At 45.3% G+C, this 18,936-nt stretch overlaps 3 protein-coding genes across 3 annotated transcripts in view; 2 read left to right on the plus strand and 1 right to left on the minus strand.

Moving 5' to 3' along the window:
* htatip2 (HIV-1 Tat interactive protein 2) overlaps positions 1–8,930 on the plus strand; it is an 82,626-nt gene extending 73,696 nt beyond the window's left edge. The window contains exon 8 of the mRNA XM_079555132.1: positions 8,921–8,930. The gene's annotated coding sequence lies outside the window, so the exon portion shown is untranslated. The remainder of the gene's footprint in view (positions 1–8,920) is intronic.
* The window catches only part of tmem208 (transmembrane protein 208), a 381,758-nt gene that overhangs the window by 147,907 nt on the left and 214,915 nt on the right, over positions 1–18,936 (minus strand). The window lies entirely within an intron of this gene.
* Positions 1–18,936, plus strand: part of prmt3 (protein arginine methyltransferase 3) — a 101,413-nt gene that overhangs the window by 57,983 nt on the left and 24,494 nt on the right. The window contains exon 13 of the mRNA XM_079555113.1: positions 1,871–1,957. Coding sequence (XP_079411239.1) covers positions 1,871–1,957 — 87 coding nt within the window. The remainder of the gene's footprint in view (positions 1–1,870; positions 1,958–18,936) is intronic.

Below are 18,936 nucleotides of genomic sequence, written 5' to 3' on the forward strand. Positions count from 1 at the left end.
CCATTACAAATGATTCTGTTAATATAAGTAATGATGGAGACAACATGGTAGCTCTACAACATGGTCAAAATCTAAAAACAAACTAGTTGTTCAAATCCCAAATAGTTAATACATTCTTCATCTTTGGAAACGCCTCAAACTTTCCCAATCGAAGCTGCCGTGATGGAAACAGATGAGGGGGAAGAGCAGCTCTTTCACTAAATCTTTCAACATACTCTTTTGAAAGTACTTTCGACCAAATGAAGATTCAGAGACACAAAGAGGAACAAAAGGCATTTTCTTACTGATGGAACCTTTTGAGGTTCTAGGTTCTGTGTCAGTACCAGCCCGGGTCTGGACTGGTTTTAGAGGAACTGTTTCAGCTCTTTTCTTTTTTCCCAAAGTTGCTCATCACATTGTGTTTCCTGCTCAGTTATGATTTTTCTGAATTGTCCCATGAACTGATTGGTTTGAAATCATCTAAAGTGGTTCAGTGGCCCAAGTTTGAGCTTAAATAACAGAATGCTAAACATAATGTTTGTGAAGGCTCTCTGTCGTCCAGGGATGGTCCACTGTTGTATCTTCTCCGTGACAGGGTTGGCTGGGTTGATCTTAACCATAAAGTGCTGTTTTTCCATTTCTACTGGGCACTATGCCAGTTTTTCTAAAGTAAGAAAGGGTGAGGGAGGTGTGGCGCTGGTCTCCTTCTGCTGTTTGCGAGTGTGGTGCACATGGTGTCGTACACGGTGTCGCACACGGTGGCGCACACGGTGGCGCACACGGTGGCGCACACGGTGGCGCACACGGTGGCGCAGCTAACGGTGCTTGATGGGGATGCAATGTGCCGGACCGGCGAAACGGGATCACTTCAAGTAGCTTTAACAAGAACCCATGTCCTCTAAACTTTATTTTGAATGTGCTAAGTGCTTTTAGCAAGGCCATGCCCCCCATATGTCGCGTTGCCAAGTGCAGAAGACCATGATTAAATCATTTCATTGGCGGCCCTGTTTTCCGTTACAACGCAGCAGTGACAAGCTGAAAATGGCCCTTTGACTTAAACATGATGTTAGAAGGCGTCTGAATGTCACATGACTCTGCTCTCTCCTCCGTGGGCTCCAGTCTGAGCAGCCACTGACAGCGATGTCGCTGGGACTTTTCTCTTCCACCAACTTGACAGCGCAGTCATGCTGGTCATTCTGAAGTTTTTCCACAGAGCTCGGTGCATGGAACTTTAGCCTTCAGACTTCCTTTCACTGGAACTATAGGACCAAACGCAGCCCCTGCAGAGCATAATCCCCAACACAGAACTTTGGCGCAATGCAGTTCGACCCTGTTCTTCTTCATCAGCCAAACCCAGAATAATGCATCAGATCATCAGACGGCAGAAAGTTGGCTTTTAACTTTCGGACATATATTGCATGTCCACAGATCTGTTCAAACAGGTCCATGTGGTGGTTCAGAACAATAAACTGACGTGATGTTTTGACGGGTGATGAACGAAGCTCCATAACTCCCTGGTGTCGTTAGTGTGACCTGCTTTCATTCAGACGGAGCTGTGTCTCAGATTAATGTCTCTGTCACTGAAGGACCAGAGCTGTCTGTAATAACCACAGTATCCGCCTCATAGCTCATGTATCACTGCACATGTCAATAACTGTCATCAGCACGACACTGAAGACACAGTGTCAGAGTCACAACAGGATCAGGGGTTCGATTCCCGGACGTTTGCGCATTGCATTTTGTCCAGGTTTCCTCCATTGAACCATCTTCTATGTGATTCTTAAACTTTTCACACCAAGCACCTCCTCATAAGAATCTTGTCTTCTCCATCCACAACAAGCAAACAAACCTTAAAATGCTCTTTTCAAATAAATCTCTTCTGTGTTTCCAGAGGTTTGACTGTAACGATGTCTCTCTGTCCGACCTCGAGTTCGAGTCTGACTTCTGTTTGAAGATTTCCAAGACCACGAACTGCACTGTGAGTAATTTCCCACACTACCCACACTTACCACATTACCAACACTACCCACACTACCTACGATTCCCACATTATCCACGCTGCAAACACTATCCACATTACCCACACTACATACACCTTCCACACTACCCACACTTACAACATTGCCCACACTACCCATACTACCTACAACTCCCACACTACCCATATTATCCAGACTTCACACATTACCCACACTACATACAACTTCCACACTACCCACACTTGTCACACTTCCATACTAGCTTGTCTGTCCATCCGTCCACTCCTGATTTTTGTATCTGTTCAAAGCAGGACTGTCTGGAACTTTGCTAAGGTTTTGTATCAATCCAATCACTGACCACGTTCTCACGTCAGAAAGACCAAATAGAAAATAAAGAATATTTTCTTAAATGTACTTTCATCAACAGGATTTTCTATCTATCGAAAATATTTTACATTTACAAAAAATTGATTACATTGACTGAAAAAGCCCTTGCACATTTGTGTTGATTTCTCCAGTGTTAAAATCTTATTGCTGCTAATGACTTCTCGTATCCTTAAGTTTTTGTGGCAAGAACGACAGATGATTCACATTTATCTTTGCTCTTCTGGACAATGCCATCGTAAAACCAAACAAAGTACACCGCATGCTGCCTGCATCATATCTGGCTTTTCTCTGATTGGTTAATATGCTTGCCCATCACACCCACCGAGAATTTGAAGAAATCACCGTGATCCCAGATGCACGTCTTTGTAAGGACGAGGAAAAGCGTGGATTGTGGATAGCCAGACTTCGCACTACCCACACTGCTCACATTATCCTTAACTCCTGCATTTCCCACTTTAACCACAAACCTCTCACACATGCCACACTACCCACATTCAAAGTCATCGGAAAGCCGTTGACTCCAGCAGGCCTTAAACTAAATTCTTTGAAAATATTGCCACTACTTAACTTCACACATTGAGTGCCAAAAACGTAAAAACATGTTATATTTTTTTTATTACAAAACTAGACACTCCAATACACCGTATGTGTGACTTTAGCTCTGTGATGAACAGAACTGAATAAATGACAATCGAAAACACGATCTGGACATTTCATATATATCCTTGCGTTTCTTTTTTTTTTTGTCTGAGGGGGCTTGGTGTTGCTCAGTGAGGCTGTAGAGTCGACACTTCTCTCGCTCTCTGGAGCGTGTTTGACAAAGCAGAGCAGCTTCCCATGGAAAGATCGAAACAACACGATAATTATTGATCGATCTGTGGCAACACATGGTGTTTCAAAACGTGCTAAAAATGTTGTCCTTGAAAACTGACTTGAAACGGAGATGTTTTGATCAAAACTAGCCTCTGTTTAGCTTAGCATTTCTCAGGAAGAATTAAACTGCTTTCATCTACAGAGAGCTTAGAGTCTCGTCTTCCAAACGAGCCATAGCATGTGTCCATAGCCTTAACATAGAATACACTGTGGTGCTACAAATATCATGAAAAATAGTCTGGATTGTTGGCACTCTACAGCTCAATCCCAAAAACAGCTCGACTCAATGTGTTCATTCAGTTTAGTCTCTTTGTCCTCACATGCGCCCTGTGTATTTCTCCCGTGACCATGTTTGAATCACAGCCTTTTGTGCTACACGTGGATACCAAACAAGTCAGTATTTGTGAATATCTAAGCGTGGGAAAGACCAGGGAGCGCCACAGACATCTTGGAGTCACTACCTGGAAATCTCCGGCTCAAAACGACCAAATGTCGGAGAATATATATTGTAAAGGGAGTGTTTGGTCTGTTTTTTTTTACTAAAATTCCTTTGTGATGTGTGTCTGGGGACCTCTGGTGGTGAAAGTGATTGTTGTTTCCAGTCAGATTGGGTTGTTTAGTTTGTGATGATGTTTTCTCATATTTCAGATTTTACATTCTCTTCTTCTTCTTGGCTCCTGTCTGCTTTGTGTTTCCTCTCAGAGCGCCGTGTTTAGTTTCTCGTTATGCAAACTTCATAATGATGTGAGATTACGCACATGCTCCATCACCGCGGCCCGAGCCTCAGCCTTTGTTTAGTCTCCTGTGCGGCGGTAATGGAGAATCGATACGTGATATTACCCACACTCCCCCTCTCGCTCTCTCTCTCCCTGCGTCCTGTGTTTAATAGGATTCGTAAAGCCGCTCATTTTTCCTGTCCCCTCGCGCTGTAATTGAAAACGTCCCGCTCTGATATGGGCTTTTTTTTCACCCGCGACGCGCCTCAAACAAATGGCGCTGCTCAGTAATGCTGCCGCGGGAGCATCCATTTCCCACACTCCGTGCATCATCATATGTGCTCCATACTGGCTCCCAGTTCATTTTTAACCCTGACTGATCGCCACGTCCACGACAACACGGGTCAGGCGCCGTTTCCTCTGCCGTGGGAACAAGGCTTTACTTCTGGCCATCTGTGTTTGGTTAGTCTTAGTATTTTACGAATTTAATCCTGGTTTAGTCCAGGTTGAGCTGAGGGGTATACCGCCAAGCTGGTTTAGAGAGTTAGCCAAGTTAGCTGGAGGCTAACCTTGGTTCAGTCTCAAAGCTGAATCACTATTTAGCAGAGTGGAACATGCCCCTGAGTAGCAACAACAGGTTTTAGATGAAACAGGCTTATTTTATCACCTGACGTTACGAGTGTCACATTATTAAGGATTCACTGATACCATTATCGGGTATCGGCCCGATATCACACACTCGTACTCGTACTATTAGTGGTCCCGATACCAGAAACTGATAACACTTGAAGTAGGCGCTCCTCTCAGCTGAGCAAAACAAAGAGCAGCAAAAATGATAAATACAGGCATTGAGTAACTTTTGGACGTGGACTGTTCCTTCTATGATGGACAGTGTAAAAACAATGACAAATACAATGATTTGCCTCATGCTGCCGTACGCTGATTTTTGCATAATACCCCATAAGAAGCCAGAAAACTCATGTGTGCCCCATCGTGGAATCCAGGGACTCAAGTCGGCTGACTCAATTTACCAAGAAAGAAGAGTTGTTTTTTATTATTTGTGATTTTCGCTTTTTTGCAGATTCTTTTAGTTGAGATCACGAAGAAGCCTCTCTTTTAGAAAACAGCATTGGTGTCATTGAAAGTGTGTGTCTTACGGAGGCCGGCTGCTGCTGCTAACGCTGGAATACTACTACATGGAATACTACTCCATGGAATACTACCACAGAAGTTTGTTTTTCTTCGTGAAACCAGTGAACTTTTCCAGGCTAACTTTTCCAGTGCGACTGATGATGCTCTGGCTGTTAGCATGCACAGCGCCCCCTTCTGACCACTGCGTTTCCCGAGCCAACTCCCTGCCTCAGTGCGTGTTTAAGCGCGGATTTGCATAACTCTACATTGACAATAACTGAGCGAGGAAACTGGATTTCACTATTGTGATCAACGGCTCATCATATGGCTTATCTAAATGAGATGTAAATGAGCCCTATTGTCTCACGAGCAGCAGAGAGAGGTGAGAACTGCCCAAACGAGGCCGATTTCTCTGCTTGCAAATATTCTGGATTCTTAATTTCAAATTGCTGTAGCGTCTCCAAATATGATCAGATTTCCACGTGTTACACATTGTTGGAAAGCTTGGAGACTACATAATTTATGAAAAGATTAAGATGCCCCAGAACCATGTTTCCCTCATTCCCATGACTGGTCACATGTTCTCTGACCTAATTTGCGCTGAGGTTAAAATAACTAATGTTTACTGCAGGATTATTTTTAGTCTTTGAAACATGTGTCATGTGTCACTTTGAGCCTTGTTTAATTAAAAAATTGCTGCTGCGTTTGCTCTGCTACATTTGTGCAAAGGTACACAAAAACACAGACAGCAAAAGATTAGTCCCTTTTCAAACATGAGGTCTGGATGAGGCGCTCTGTTTATGAATGAACCCACTGAACAAGCTCCCCCTGTCCCTTCTTTGAAAAGCACACTTTTGACCCTTGGACACATTGAAGGTTCATAGTCAGCCCTCAGTGAAAACAGCCGTGACGATAATGCCATTACCAGCTTTTTAGTCCTGGTTTGGTTTGCAGTTTACCCTGATCCACAGGAGAAGGGGCCGACGGGAGGGCATCAGGAGCACAGAGGTCGTCCTTGGTGCGACAGCTCCTTTATTTAAATGTGATGGAGGCTCATTTACCCGCAGAGCGCAGCCTCAGCACTTTCACGGCCTCATCCGTCTGAAGGAGCGGCCATCATCACAGTCCATCATCTAAACTCCATCCCTCCATCTCCTGCTCTGAATGAGGAGAGGCGTCACGGAGGGCGGCGGGGGGAGATTTGAACATGATCCTCTTGAAAACTTTTTTTTAAAGACGAGTTCCCTAATGGTTTTATTCTCACTGTTTGCAATGTTTATTTGATGATGTTTTGTCGCTTTGAGCCAGAGATTTCCAGGAAGTAACTCCAACATGGCGGCACGATGACCTTTTTCCAACGCTTATTCATTCACAAATACTGACAAGTTTGGTATCCACGTGTAGCACGAAAGGCTGTGAACGAGATGACGCTGTAATACAAAAGCAGAAAAAATATGATGCTGTTGGTCCAAGGACAGCATTCAAGGAATTGACTTGGTTGATCAGCTCAAATAAATGACTTTTTTCCCACATTTTTTTCTTTTTTTATATATATATTTTTTTGTGCCAATTTTTTGTTATTAATATTTACCCTATTTTCTACTACAGTGGTCCCTCGGGGGCTACATTCTAAAAATAACCCGCAACAGGCTTCAGAAGGCGAGTTTTTAGCCGAGGTGAGCACCACATGCTAGCATTGTTTATTTTGGCGGGAAAGTGCTGAGAAAGTCCTGTTAAAGGTGGAGCTGGACCGGCTCATGCCCGGCCTGTGTTGCTGTGACTCTGTGGCGTGTGGCGTGCGCTGACACTGACAGAGATCCTCTCTGTTGTGAGAGGAGGCTCACTCTGCGACGAGCCAATCAGGACGCAGAACACAATGCGCATATGCCGTTCATACACTGTAAAAAAGCTGCAGAATTGTACTAAAAATAAATGATTGAAACAGCAAGGCCGTGAAAGGTGAACCGCGTCATAGCGAGGGACCACTGTGCTGTCTCCCCATTTCCCTTCAATTTCACCCCCATTTTTTCCCGAATTTTTACACAATTTTTCCTCACTTTTTTATTACACCATTTTTTCTTCTTTTTTTTCACACATTTCTTGACATTGGAGATGAACCCCATATTATACATTTTTAGATCCTGACCAGGTATAGGTTTTGGGACCGACCTCTGGCTGTGGCCAAAGCGCTGACCCGTGTCTGATGTGACGTGAACAGATGCTGGCCTCTGATTGGCAACGACAGAGTGGACAGCCCTCACTATTAACACGCAGGTCATATGGATTTAATATTTTACATCATACAGCTGTTCTAAAAGGGGAATTTGCCGATATTAGCATTTAGCCGCTGTTAGCGCAGCTTTAGCTGGTGCTAGCGTAGCATTTGCATGTAGCTTACCTTCATAGTTGTATTTTGCGGTTTCTTTCCTGTTTTAATACAGCTTGGCTCCTCTGAATGATTCCATAACTCCCACCAGAGGGCAGCATTTGTCCACATTTGTTCTCATTGCGGCTCTAAAAACTTTTGATGATGATCTGTACAGCGTGTTCCTCTGTGGGGGCGGCGCCCACAACAACTATGGGTGTGTGTGTGGTGGAAACAGAAAGTGTGCAGGATAGAGTTGTATATGTGCACGTGGATCGTGCCGTGCGCAGTCGGGTCGGGCTTTTAGGGCCGTTTTCATTCCACTCTTTAACAACATCTGCACTTTAGCTCCTACAGACTCCACATTTTACAACATTTGGAAGGTTTTTGTTTACATTTTATGGAGAAGAAGCTCCCCCTGCAACAACATGCACAATAACCCCCCAGCCAGGTACTCCTGAAGTCTGGGACCTAGTTTTGGGGGGACGTGGTCGGTCTTGGGGGGGAGACGGATGTGTGTGTGTGTGTGTGTATAGGGGGGGTGAGTGGACCGTGTCTGATGAATGGACTGTGGACTTCACAACAAAAGCAGTCGCTTCATCAGAGGCAGCGGAGCGGAGCTGGTCCCGCCCCCCTCACCCCCCTCCCTCTCTGAACAACTGCAGTGTTTGATAGTGTTTGATAGAGTGTAAAGTGTCCCTGGGGTCAACCGTCCTCAGGAGAGTCATCATCACCTTTTATTACCTCCATCTCACATTCACGGCAGGGACTAGTCTGGATTAGCCTGGTCTAGCCCTGGTTTAGTCCTGCTTCTTGAGGTCATGAGCTGATGATTTTTCATGTCAGACATTATCCCACAGCACAGGTGCATACTGTGATAAGTGGAAAGAATCTAATAAATACATTCAAATTTCTCCTTGTTTTTTGGGTTCAGAGCTCAATGAAGGCAGGAATTAGATATTGAAAAATCCCTGTGAAAAAAGCTTCCAAATGTTATATAAAGTGCGGAGACTTGTGGAGTGACTAAAGTGCAGATTATTACTCTGACATTAAAACTGACACGTAAAGGAATAAACTCGCTAAAAATAAAATATCAACCTACTTTCTTCTCCTGAGCCTCAGTAGGAGCTCCCCCAGAAGCCAGGACCCCCTTTAACTGTGAGAGCCCCCCTGGGTCCCCCCCCCCTTCAGCCCGGTCCCTCTGAGACTCCGTATCAGCCCTGTCCATGTGCAGCTTTGACGGCTCTGATTAATGACTGCAGTGTGCTCTCATTAGAGTCATTCATTTACACCAGGATCAGACCGGGGTTAAGCTAGGACTAAACCTGGGCTGTCCCAGGACTCGCTCCCTCCTCTCCCTCTGCGGGCCCTGAGGTGGTGGTTCAACCAGAGAAATCACCGAAACGCCGTTCGCTCTGAGCCTCTGACCCACAAGCTTAATATCTGAGCACATTTTCTCCTGTTCAGTTTTACCCAATCTAAAAGCTTCTCAACTGGAGCTCACAGCCTATAGTATAGTGTAGCGCCTCATTTGAAAGCTAAGATCTACAAAAGTCATCAGATTTTTTTTTTTTGTGTGTTCTCTGTGTACATGTGTGCCTGTGCACCGCTCTCAGCGCTGAAGGCGAATCATCGCCCCAGTCGCACAATATAAAACGTTCAGTCATAAACGCAGTTTGCCACTTGTAGGACGATCTATGGAGTTGTCTCCACTTCACAGAGTGAGGAGAGTGAAGGTGCAGAGTGAGGAGAGTGAAGGCGCAGAGTGAGGAGAGTGAAGGCGCAGAGTGAGGAGAGTGAAGGCGCAGAGTGAGGAGAGTGAAGGCGCAGAGTGAGGAGAGTGAAGGCGCAGAGTGAGGAGAGTGAAGGCGCAGAGTGAGGAGAGTGAAGGCGCAGAGTGAGGAGAGTGAAGGTGCAGAGTGAGGAGAGTGAAGGCGCAGAGTGAGGAGAGTGAAGGCGCAGAGTGAGGAGAGTGAAGGCGCAGAGTGAGGAGAGTGAAGGCGCAGAGTGAGGAGAGTGAAGGTGCAGAGTGAGGAGAGTGAAGGCGTAGAGTGAGGAGAGTGAAGGCGCAGAGTGAGGAGAGTGAAGGCGCAGAGTGAGGAGAGTGAAGGCGCAGAGTGAGGAGAGTGAAGGCGCAGAGTGAGGAAAGTGAAGGTGCAGAGTGAGGAGAGTGAAGATGCAGAGTGAGGAGAGTGAAGGCGCAGAGTGAGGAGAGTGAAGGCGCAGAGTGAGGAGAGTGAAGGTGCAGAGTGAGGAGAGTGAAGGTGCAGAGTGAGGAGAGTGAAGGCGCAGAGTGAGGAGAGTGAAGGCGCAGAGCGAGGAGAGTGAAGGCGCAGAGTGAGGAGAGTGAAGGCGCAGAGCGAGGAGAGTGAAGGTGCAGAGCGAGGAGAGTGAAGGCGCAGAGCGAGGAGAGTGAAGGCGCAGAGCGAGGAGAGTGAAGGCGCAGAGTGAGGAGAGTGAAGGCGCAGAGTGAGGAGAGTGAAGGTGCAGAGTGAGGAGAGTGAAGGTGCAGAGTGAGGAGAGTGAAGGTGCAGAGTGAGGAGAGTGAAGGCGCAGAGTGAGGAAATGACGGCATGCAGTGAGTGCGATGAAGCGGGCGGAGTAGAGATAGACAGGGTTAGGGGTTGGGTGGCACAAAATCTAGTGTCCCATTTACAGTGTTAAAATACAGTATAATGACTTTTGTAGATACAGTATCAACGCAAACAGCTAAAATAATGCATCTAAAATGCAACGGAATGCTGGAATCCATACATACCAACTTAATCAAAATGTTAGTTTAGTTTTTTAGTTTAGTTTCTAAATTCATACCTAACTTTCCAAACATCATTTATTTGTAGCATTCCAAGTTTACAGGCACATTTCACAACTTGCAGGGTCACTGTGACAGAAATGTGATATATGTGATGTGTTCTTCCCACAAACTGACTGTGTTTACAATATACTAAAGAAGGACAGAATACTTTTCTTTCCATTACTGGAAAAAAAAACAGGCATAGTTGAAGTAAAATCTCCAAATGTGTGTACATTCTTTAAGGATTTCAGAAGCAGCTTTGATCTTTCACCTGGACAACAGCTGAAAACATCTGGATGGTTTATAATTTGTAAGAGCGTTTGAGGCTAGATGCTAACGGCTATAGAACAGGCTAACGAACACTGAAAACGTTCCCGGTCTAGCTGGCTTGCCAACCATCTTTTTATTTCTGTGGCTTTAATCCCCCCCTCCGTGGGCCCCGTGGTGGCGGTTTCACCCCTCGCTCCCTCTCCCCCCGTCCCACGCCGCCGTGTGATGATGGATCGCTCCCTCGTGGCGCTCTGTGGTGATAATTATTAATTTGGCCGAGTGTCTGAGGCGTGGCGTTAGCGGTGACACAGCGGGGGCGCCGTGGAGCACTCTCTCTCACACAGACGGCAGCTCGGCCCCGGGCTCCACTCCAGCCCAGGGGGAAGCGCACGCTAAGGCTGAGCTTTTCAGAGCCGTCAGTGTCTCCGGGTTTATTCATTTGTAGAGCACACTTCGTACACAAGGCCAATTAACAAGGAGATAAGTGATTCCATTAAACGTGAAGAGCGCAGATCCAATCCTTTCAGTGTCAGACGCAGCTGAACAGAACTTTTTTCAGCCTGTCAGAGTTCAGTTCAGTCCACTTCATTTCAGTTCTACCACATGGATGCAAAAGTTAACAGCATTTTTTTTTTAAAGAAAACATAAGTTCACAGCAGTGCTTCAGTCAGTTGGGCCTGTCACTAATGGAGACTCTGCAGTCTTCTCTGTGAGACTAAGAGCCTGTTCTGCTCTGGGCCCAGTCCAGATCATTGTTGAGCAGTGTGTACCATGGCCTCTACAGTCAAGACAATCGGCCTGTGTGGATCTGCCTGGTGTGGAATATATTAAAAAATACAGTATATACAAAATATGCAGCTAAAGAGACACTACAACTATTGAGGCTAAAGCAACGGCTTTGTGTGAAATCAGAAAATACACCTGGAGCTGCTTTAAATGCAACCAGCCGGGCCAGTTCTCTTCTTATGTTAGTCCTGTATTGATTATAATCTGTCCAGTCTGGGGTCAGCCCCTGGTCCTGCTGTGGCTGCAGTGGCTTTGTCTCCCTCGTGGCTGTGGCTCAGTGTGGTAACATAAAGTTATTATAATCCAGTATAGACGTAATTTAATTTAATTTATTTATATAATAATAATACAATAACAAATCCACTGCAGCTGAAATATCAAGCTATCAAGCTATATCAGAGGACCTTAACGCTTCCCATAGCAAAGCAGACGTGCCAGATGTTCCAGTGGCAGAAACAGCCTTTTTGTGACGACGTCCAGCAACGACAGCTCATTAAGCTCTTGGCAAATGGCAGACGGATGGCAAACGTGTATCCCCTTTGCTAAAAAGTTAGCAGGCTGTATTTTGAGTTTGTTATTAGGCTTCTAAAAGGGAGAAACTGGTCCCGCTCCATTGGATTTTATGGAAGGAGATCTGGAGAAAGAAAACAGTTGCTATGAGGTATGATTGGACCATGACCGTTTTGGGGGAGGGTTTTGCGAAAGGTCACTTTTAGTTGTTGAGATCTGGAGCAGATCACATTCCCGGAAGTTTTCATGAATTACTTTGTTTACGTTCAAAATATAGTTTTGCTATCGAGTAAAACTGTGCTGAGACCACTCCCTGACATTCTGGAAATGGAAATGGAAAATGACAGGCTTATTGAGATTGTTCCATGTCAGTGGTGTTTTGGCCCCTGACAGAACACGCTGTCGCCGAGCTGAGGATTGGCCCAGTTCTCAGTCATGACCGTGCTCCATATTCACATAATAACCTTTAATGACGGCGTAATGAATGAACGCGTGTACGAGCCGTCCCCTGGGCCCTCACAACTGCTCAGCACGTCTGTCCAATCAGCGTTTATCGACTTCGACAGACGCCGCACCAAAACCATGCCAGAGCAGCGCCAGAGCTGCGCCCGACCGGCAGCGGCCCAAAGCGGATAACAGGCCGTGTCACCGCAACGCAATTACAGTCTGTAATGAACGCCGCGGAGCTGGAGCCGCGAGGAGGAGGAGAGGGAGTGCGTAAACGTGATGGATGTGTGTCTGTAAAGCCATAACTTTCACAGGACACTGCTCAGGGACAGAGCCATGTCGGCCAAAAAGTCACACCTCCAGGAGACAGAGGAGGGGGCCGTTAGTCAGACACAGATCTGAATGCAAGGGGAAAACATGGATTTGATAAACGCAGTGGTCAATGTTGATTTTAACTAGTTTTCTCTCTTAAAGCTGGGGCACCTGATTTTTTGGTGTTGTAGAATACATTTATTTTTGCCACCTCAGAGTATGTCCTACACGCCGCAAAACACAGACCTTGTTGTATTGTCTTCACCTAAAGGTTTATTGAGCAGTGGATGATAGAAGTCTGCTTCACTTTGTCACCGTTCAATGCTGTATACGAGTGTGAAATGTGCATATAATTACATTCTTTCAACAATTTGCATACACAGGAGGGACTGTGAGAGCTAGAAACAAGTTTGGGCCAAAACAAAGAAATGTCACTGAGCAGGAAAAATCAGGTACCCCAGCTTTAACGTTTTGCATCCAAGATTTCCATGGAGTAACTCCTGTGTCGCTCCCTGGTCTTTTCCACGCTTATTCCTTCACAAATACTGACTTGTTTGGTATCCACGTGTGACCAAGATGACGCTGTAATCCAAATATGGTCATTTCCTTTGAGGGAGACAGCAGCGGCTAAAGACGGGAGGAACATACACAGAGTGCATGTGCAGACAAAGGGACTACTTTAGGGCCGTTTCCATTCCACTCTTTAAAGGAACAGGTCACTGTTTTTACATACTGAGATTTGTTCTTACCTGAGCTTAGACGAGTTGATGCGTACCTGTCTGGTCTTTACGCGTGCGCTCAGTCACGCAAAAATGTTGTTAGCAACAAAATGCCTCAGAGCAGATCTTTGTAAAAGAAAAAAGGTCACAAAATAAATCCACACATTTAAACCTGGCTCTGTCCATTATTTAGATTTTGTCGCTGAAGGAATATCAGCCATTTTGGACATTTTTATGTATAAAAAGCCTTGTTTTTAAAATGACAGAAAACTTGTAATATTTTGTTTTCCTCGTTTACTGTATGTCAGTAATCTACACAAGTTTCAAGTTGATATCTCTGCATTTATTGATGTTTTCCTCTTCACCTGCAGCGCCTCACATGAATCCAGTGCTGGTCGTTGTAGAAAATGGACTTCCTGTTGTGGGTCAGACATGGTTCAGAGCTGCGTTTGTGAGATGCTCCTGTTTGTAGAGGTCACTGTTTTGCAAGGTGTTCTAATTGTTTTGTTTTCGATGTGAAGAAAAGGGAGCAGTGTTTTTATTCCTCAAGGTTTATTGAGGATAAAAACAGACGTCTTTAACACTGTGCCAAAAGGCCAAGACAGAAGCACAAAGCCGACAGTTTAATCGCCCTGTGCACGAGGTTTCCCATTTTCACGGGGACAAAAAGTTCCTAAGGTCCAAACTCTTTCCTAACTTTCCAAACGCAGTCTTTGGAAATAGTGGCAAGACCTTTTTTCCCTGTAAATACAAAACATACAGTCCAAAAACTGTCACATGTTTTGCAACTCTAGTATTTGCTCAAAAGTTTCCATTTTTTTTTAAATCAGTTAGTTTCCATTAGTCCTCTCTCATCAGGAAGAATCCACATGTCTGGATAATCACCTGCCTGTCGCCCGCTCTAATGTCTGCTAGCTCCGCCTTTAGCTCTGATTCCAGCACATTCTCTGTGGCGTTGTTTCAGTAAACTTCTGCAACGTCCAAAGATCCAGTGTTGGATCTTGTATTGATGATGGGAGAGTGTGACCACTGTGCAAAGCCTTCTCCAGCACATCCTAAAGGTTCTCAATGCGGCTAAGATCTGGACTCATGCTCCCTGAACCACTCTTTCACAATGTGAGCCCCTGCAATCCTGGCTTTGTCATGGTCTCACAGTGTTGCTGAACCTAGACCTGTCCGACTGCAGTCCCGATCGTTTCCACTGGCAGGACCGACCCAGCCCAGTGCCTGGTCTGCCCGGTTAGGCCAGTGTCCCCACTGTCCAGGCCGAGAGAGGACAGCCCTCACTAAAACAAGCAGGTCTGGATGACAGCATTTAGCCGCTGTTAGCATAACATCAGCGTGTAGCTTAGCTTCATAGTTCGTCTTTTAGCTGCCTCTTTAGTAGTTGCCTTGGCACCTCTTAATTCCATTAACTCCACCAAAAGGCCACATTATTGTTCTCATCGCGCCTTACAAAACTTTTCATGGCCGTTCTGTTGTTCCTTGAGTAGTGTGTCGAGCATTTGCAATGGGAATGCTCCACGGGAAAAACCGTACCATGTCACATTCTGCAACAGTGCGTGGAAAAGCCCTATTAGTTAGACTCAGGTAAAGGACTCTTTTTTTTCTTTTTTCTTTTTTAGGGAGTGTATTTGCATTTGAGTTTTTGCACGTGTGGTTTTACAGATATTGTGTTTAGGCATCAAATGACATTAAAAACAATAGATTTGACTTGCTGCCGCCTGTAATAACCCTGAATTAAACCCTGTGGTCCAGCCCCTTTTAGACAGTAGAGTTGTTTTATTTGTGCAATAAAGCAGCTGCTGCAGATGTTCGGAGCTGAGGGGAACCACAGAGGAAACACTCGGAGCAGTAAACCTGCTGAAAACTTCCGGCCCATTTGAAACTTCAGGACAAGGATTGTTCTGCAGATCTGTGCACTCTAATGTCTGCACATTGTAAGCCCGACTGTCCTTATCTTAACATTAAGTTCATTTCATGACAACTGAAAATTGTGTTTTATTTGGTTTTAAGACAAGGCGTGTGACGCTGCAGGAGAAACGGGAATAATTTAGAGACATCAATGTGAGACTTTTGCTGTAGACTAGTGATATACAGTGGGAAGAAAAAGTGAGTAGACCGTTGGGAATTTGTCACACAGTGACTAATATTTTGTTATCGGCAGAGGGCGCTGTTTAATTTAACACCTGTGTTTTTCTACCTGGTCGTACTTTTGGGTAGAGAATCACACAGTTTTCCACTGTTTCTCAGTGCAAAATATTTTACAACAACAGCAAACAGCACCGAAACCTGCTGCCCCGTTTGGACCAAACAAACATGTATCGCAAGTTGTCTGTCATTTTCTGTTGTTTTATGTTTTCATATGAAAATAAGGCACTTTATGCATAAAAATTGACAAAATCGTGGATATTTTCAGCAACAATATCTAAATAATGGACAGAGCCAGGTTTAAATGTGTGCTTTTATTTTGTGACTTATTAGGTCCAAATATTTGCTCAGAGGGATAATGGATCTTGTTTAGGTTTTGAATAGTTGAGAAAAAACTAAACATTCTAATTTACCCTTGGTTTATTTTGGGTTCAAAGCTCAGTAAGTCTGTCAAGAATTAGATCAGTAAAAATCTTCCAAATGTATTTGAGTGGAGTGTGTAAAGTGTGGAGTCTGTAAAGTGTGGAGTCTGTGAAGTGTGGAGTCTGTGAAGTGTGGAGTGTGTAAAGTGTGGAGTGTGTAAAGTGTGGAGTGTGTAAAGTGTGGAGTGTGTAAAGTGTGGAGTGTGTAAAGTGTGGAGTGTGTAAAGTGTGGAGTGTATAAAGTGTGGAGTCTAAAGTGTGGAGTGTATAAAGTGTGGAGTGTGTAAAGTGTGGAGTGTGAAAAGTGTGGAGTCTGTAAAGTGTGGAGTGTGTAAAGTGTGGAGTGTGTAAAGTGTGGAGTGTGTGAAGTGTGGAGTGTGTAAAGTGTGGAGTGTGTAAAGTGTGGAGTGTGTAAAGTGTGGAGTGTGTAAAGTGTGGAGTGTGTAAAGTGTGGAGTGTGTAAAGTGTGGAGTGTGTAAAGTGTGGAGTGTGTAAAGTGTGGAGTGTGTAAAGTGTGGAGTGTGTAAAGTGTGGAGTCTGTGAAGTGTGGAGTGTGTAAAGTGTGGAGTGTGTAAAGTGTGGAGTGTGTGAAGTGTGGAGTGTGTAAAGTGTGGAGTGTGTAAAGTGTGGAGTGTGTAAAGTGTGGAGTGTGTAAAGTGTGGAGTGTGTAAAGTGTGGAGTGTGTAAAGTGTGGAGTGTGTAAAGTGTGGAGTGTGTAAAGTGTGGAGTGTGTAAAGTGTGGAGTGTGTAAAGTGTGGAGTGTGTAAAGTGTGGAGTGTGTAAAGTGTGGAGTGTGTAAAGTGTGGAGTCTGTAAAGTGTGGAGTCTGTAAAGTGTGGAGTGTGTAAAGTGTGGAGTGTGTAAAGTGTGGAGTCTGTGAAGTGTGGAGTGTGTAAAGTGTGGAGTGTGTAAAGTGTGGAGTCTGTGAAGTGTGGAGTCTGTGAAGTGTGGAGTCTGTAAAGTGTGGAGTCTGTAAAGTCTACACGTGGATACCAAACATGTATTTGTGAATGAAGAAGCGTGGGAAAGAGTTACTTATTGGATAAATCTCCGGCTCAAAGCGTCACAAACCGTCAAGTAAAGAGAGAGTTTGTTTTGTTTTTACTGTGACGTTCAAACGAAGATGTTAAGGAGAAAAGTAGCTACAAATGTAAACACTGAGCGCTGCGCTCACAGCAGCGCCTCGCCGCATCGCCTCGCCACAGCGCCTCGCCGCAGCGCCTCGCCGCAGCGCCTCACCACTGTGACTAAACCTTGTGTGCTGAGACGGTTTAGTGAAACAGTGTCGTATTTAAAGCGGTAAATCTTTTGCCACATGGATATCATCACAGTCTCAGGTCGAGCCTCACACACACACAGCCCCCCCCTCGCTCTCATTGATCGCCCGGCCTTTGTCTCCGCTGGCCCCCGGTTGTCAGCTGCACCAGGATTAAAAGCTATTAGTTCTGCATCATTGCCACTACAAGTGCGACGCGGAGATTGATAGAGCTGCCCCCTCCTCCCTGCTCTCCTCCAGCCCCCGACCCCCCCCCCCCCCCTCTCCCTCCACGAGCCGGCCAGGACAGAGTGAGCGAGGCTGGGGTAAGAGGCACACACAGCCGCGGGGGTGGTGTGGGCCTCCTCCAGACCAGGGCTGCACTATACATCACAAAATCACCACGGACTGATCCCCACATCGGATTTTAAATGTGCAAAAGTTCAGTTTTGTGTAATTATTATTTTTTGGGGGGGTCCAAAAAATGTATTACATGCAATTAATTTTTAAAATTACGAAGCTGCAGGTGAAAACATGGCTTTTTCATTAGTCAAAGTTGAGATCTTTTCTCTTTAACTCTGTCAGAGTAAAAAACAGACCGAACTCTCTCTTTACGATGTTTATTCTCTGACGTTTTGAGATTCATGGAGGAAGTACCTCCGACATGGCCGTGGTCCCTGGTCTTTCCCACGCTTGTTCATTCACAAATACCGCATGACTAAAGATTGGATCTTTGGACTTTAGCGCTGACGGGGGCGCTCTGGGATGTTCCGCTTCACACCTGGCGCAGTAAGTAGATTCGGGTGATGGGCAGTGTTTAACCCACAGTGGGAGAAATAGTTTAAGAAATAGTAAAAGCTGAATAAGATACGTGAGGCTGTGTGCGATGTTAATGTAGAGAAGAGAGTTTGCAGCACACCACGCCTCAGCCGACCCCTTTTTCTCTAAGAATGTGCTTCTTCTTTTATTACATTCATTATGTCTTCTTGTTTCAACAATTGTTCACATGTCACTCGGTAAAACAAAAATCTTTTGTTGAAGTACCTAATAATGATAATAATAGGTATTTAAATAAAAGTTTTTTGTTAAAAGAAACTTGTAAACAGTCGTCAAAAGCCATACCACCTTTGCTCTGCCCAATCCTGTCAGACCTTTGAAGCTAAGCAGGAAGGGCCTGGCAGGACTTGGATGGGAGACCGTTTGGGAACACCAGGAAGCCTAGCCAATGTGCGGCGCACTTGGATGATGTTGTGGTCTACAGCCGGACGTGGGAGGAGCATTTGGCCCATCTGCGGAAGGTGTTGGAGAAGATCCAGGGCGCAGGGTTTACTCTAAATGTCAAGAAGTGTGAGTGGGCCCGAGAAGAGGTTCGCTACCTGGGTTACCAACAGGGTCAAGGTCAGGTCCGACCCCAAGTCGACAAGGTGGAGGCACTGCAGAACTGTCCCAGGCCCCGTACAAAGAAGGAGGTGCGGTCTTTCTTGGGTCTTGCTGGGTGGTAGATGCTTCGTTCCACAGTTTGCCACCATTGCTACACCGCTCACCGCCTTAACTGCTAAAGACCAAAGAAATCCGGTGGTCTGGACAGAACATCGGCTTTCCGGACATTGAAGGAGTGCCTATGTTCGTCTCCAGTCCTCAAGTCCTGACTTCACCAAGAGTTTCCTGGTGCAAGTTGGTGCTTCTGCAGTTGGCCTTGGTGCGGTTTTGGCTCAAGGTGATCCGGGCGACGTCACGGGACATCACGTGACTTCACCTTTTCCGTAGAATTTTTTTTTTTTTTTTTTTTCTTGTTTGGGAAATTTTGAGTCTTTAGTATACCAATTATTGCCCTTAGTTAT

The sequence above is a fragment of the Gobius niger genome (genome assembly GCF_951799975.1).
Source record: "Gobius niger genome assembly, chromosome: 4".
NCBI lineage: Eukaryota > Metazoa > Chordata > Actinopteri > Gobiiformes > Gobiidae > Gobius > Gobius niger.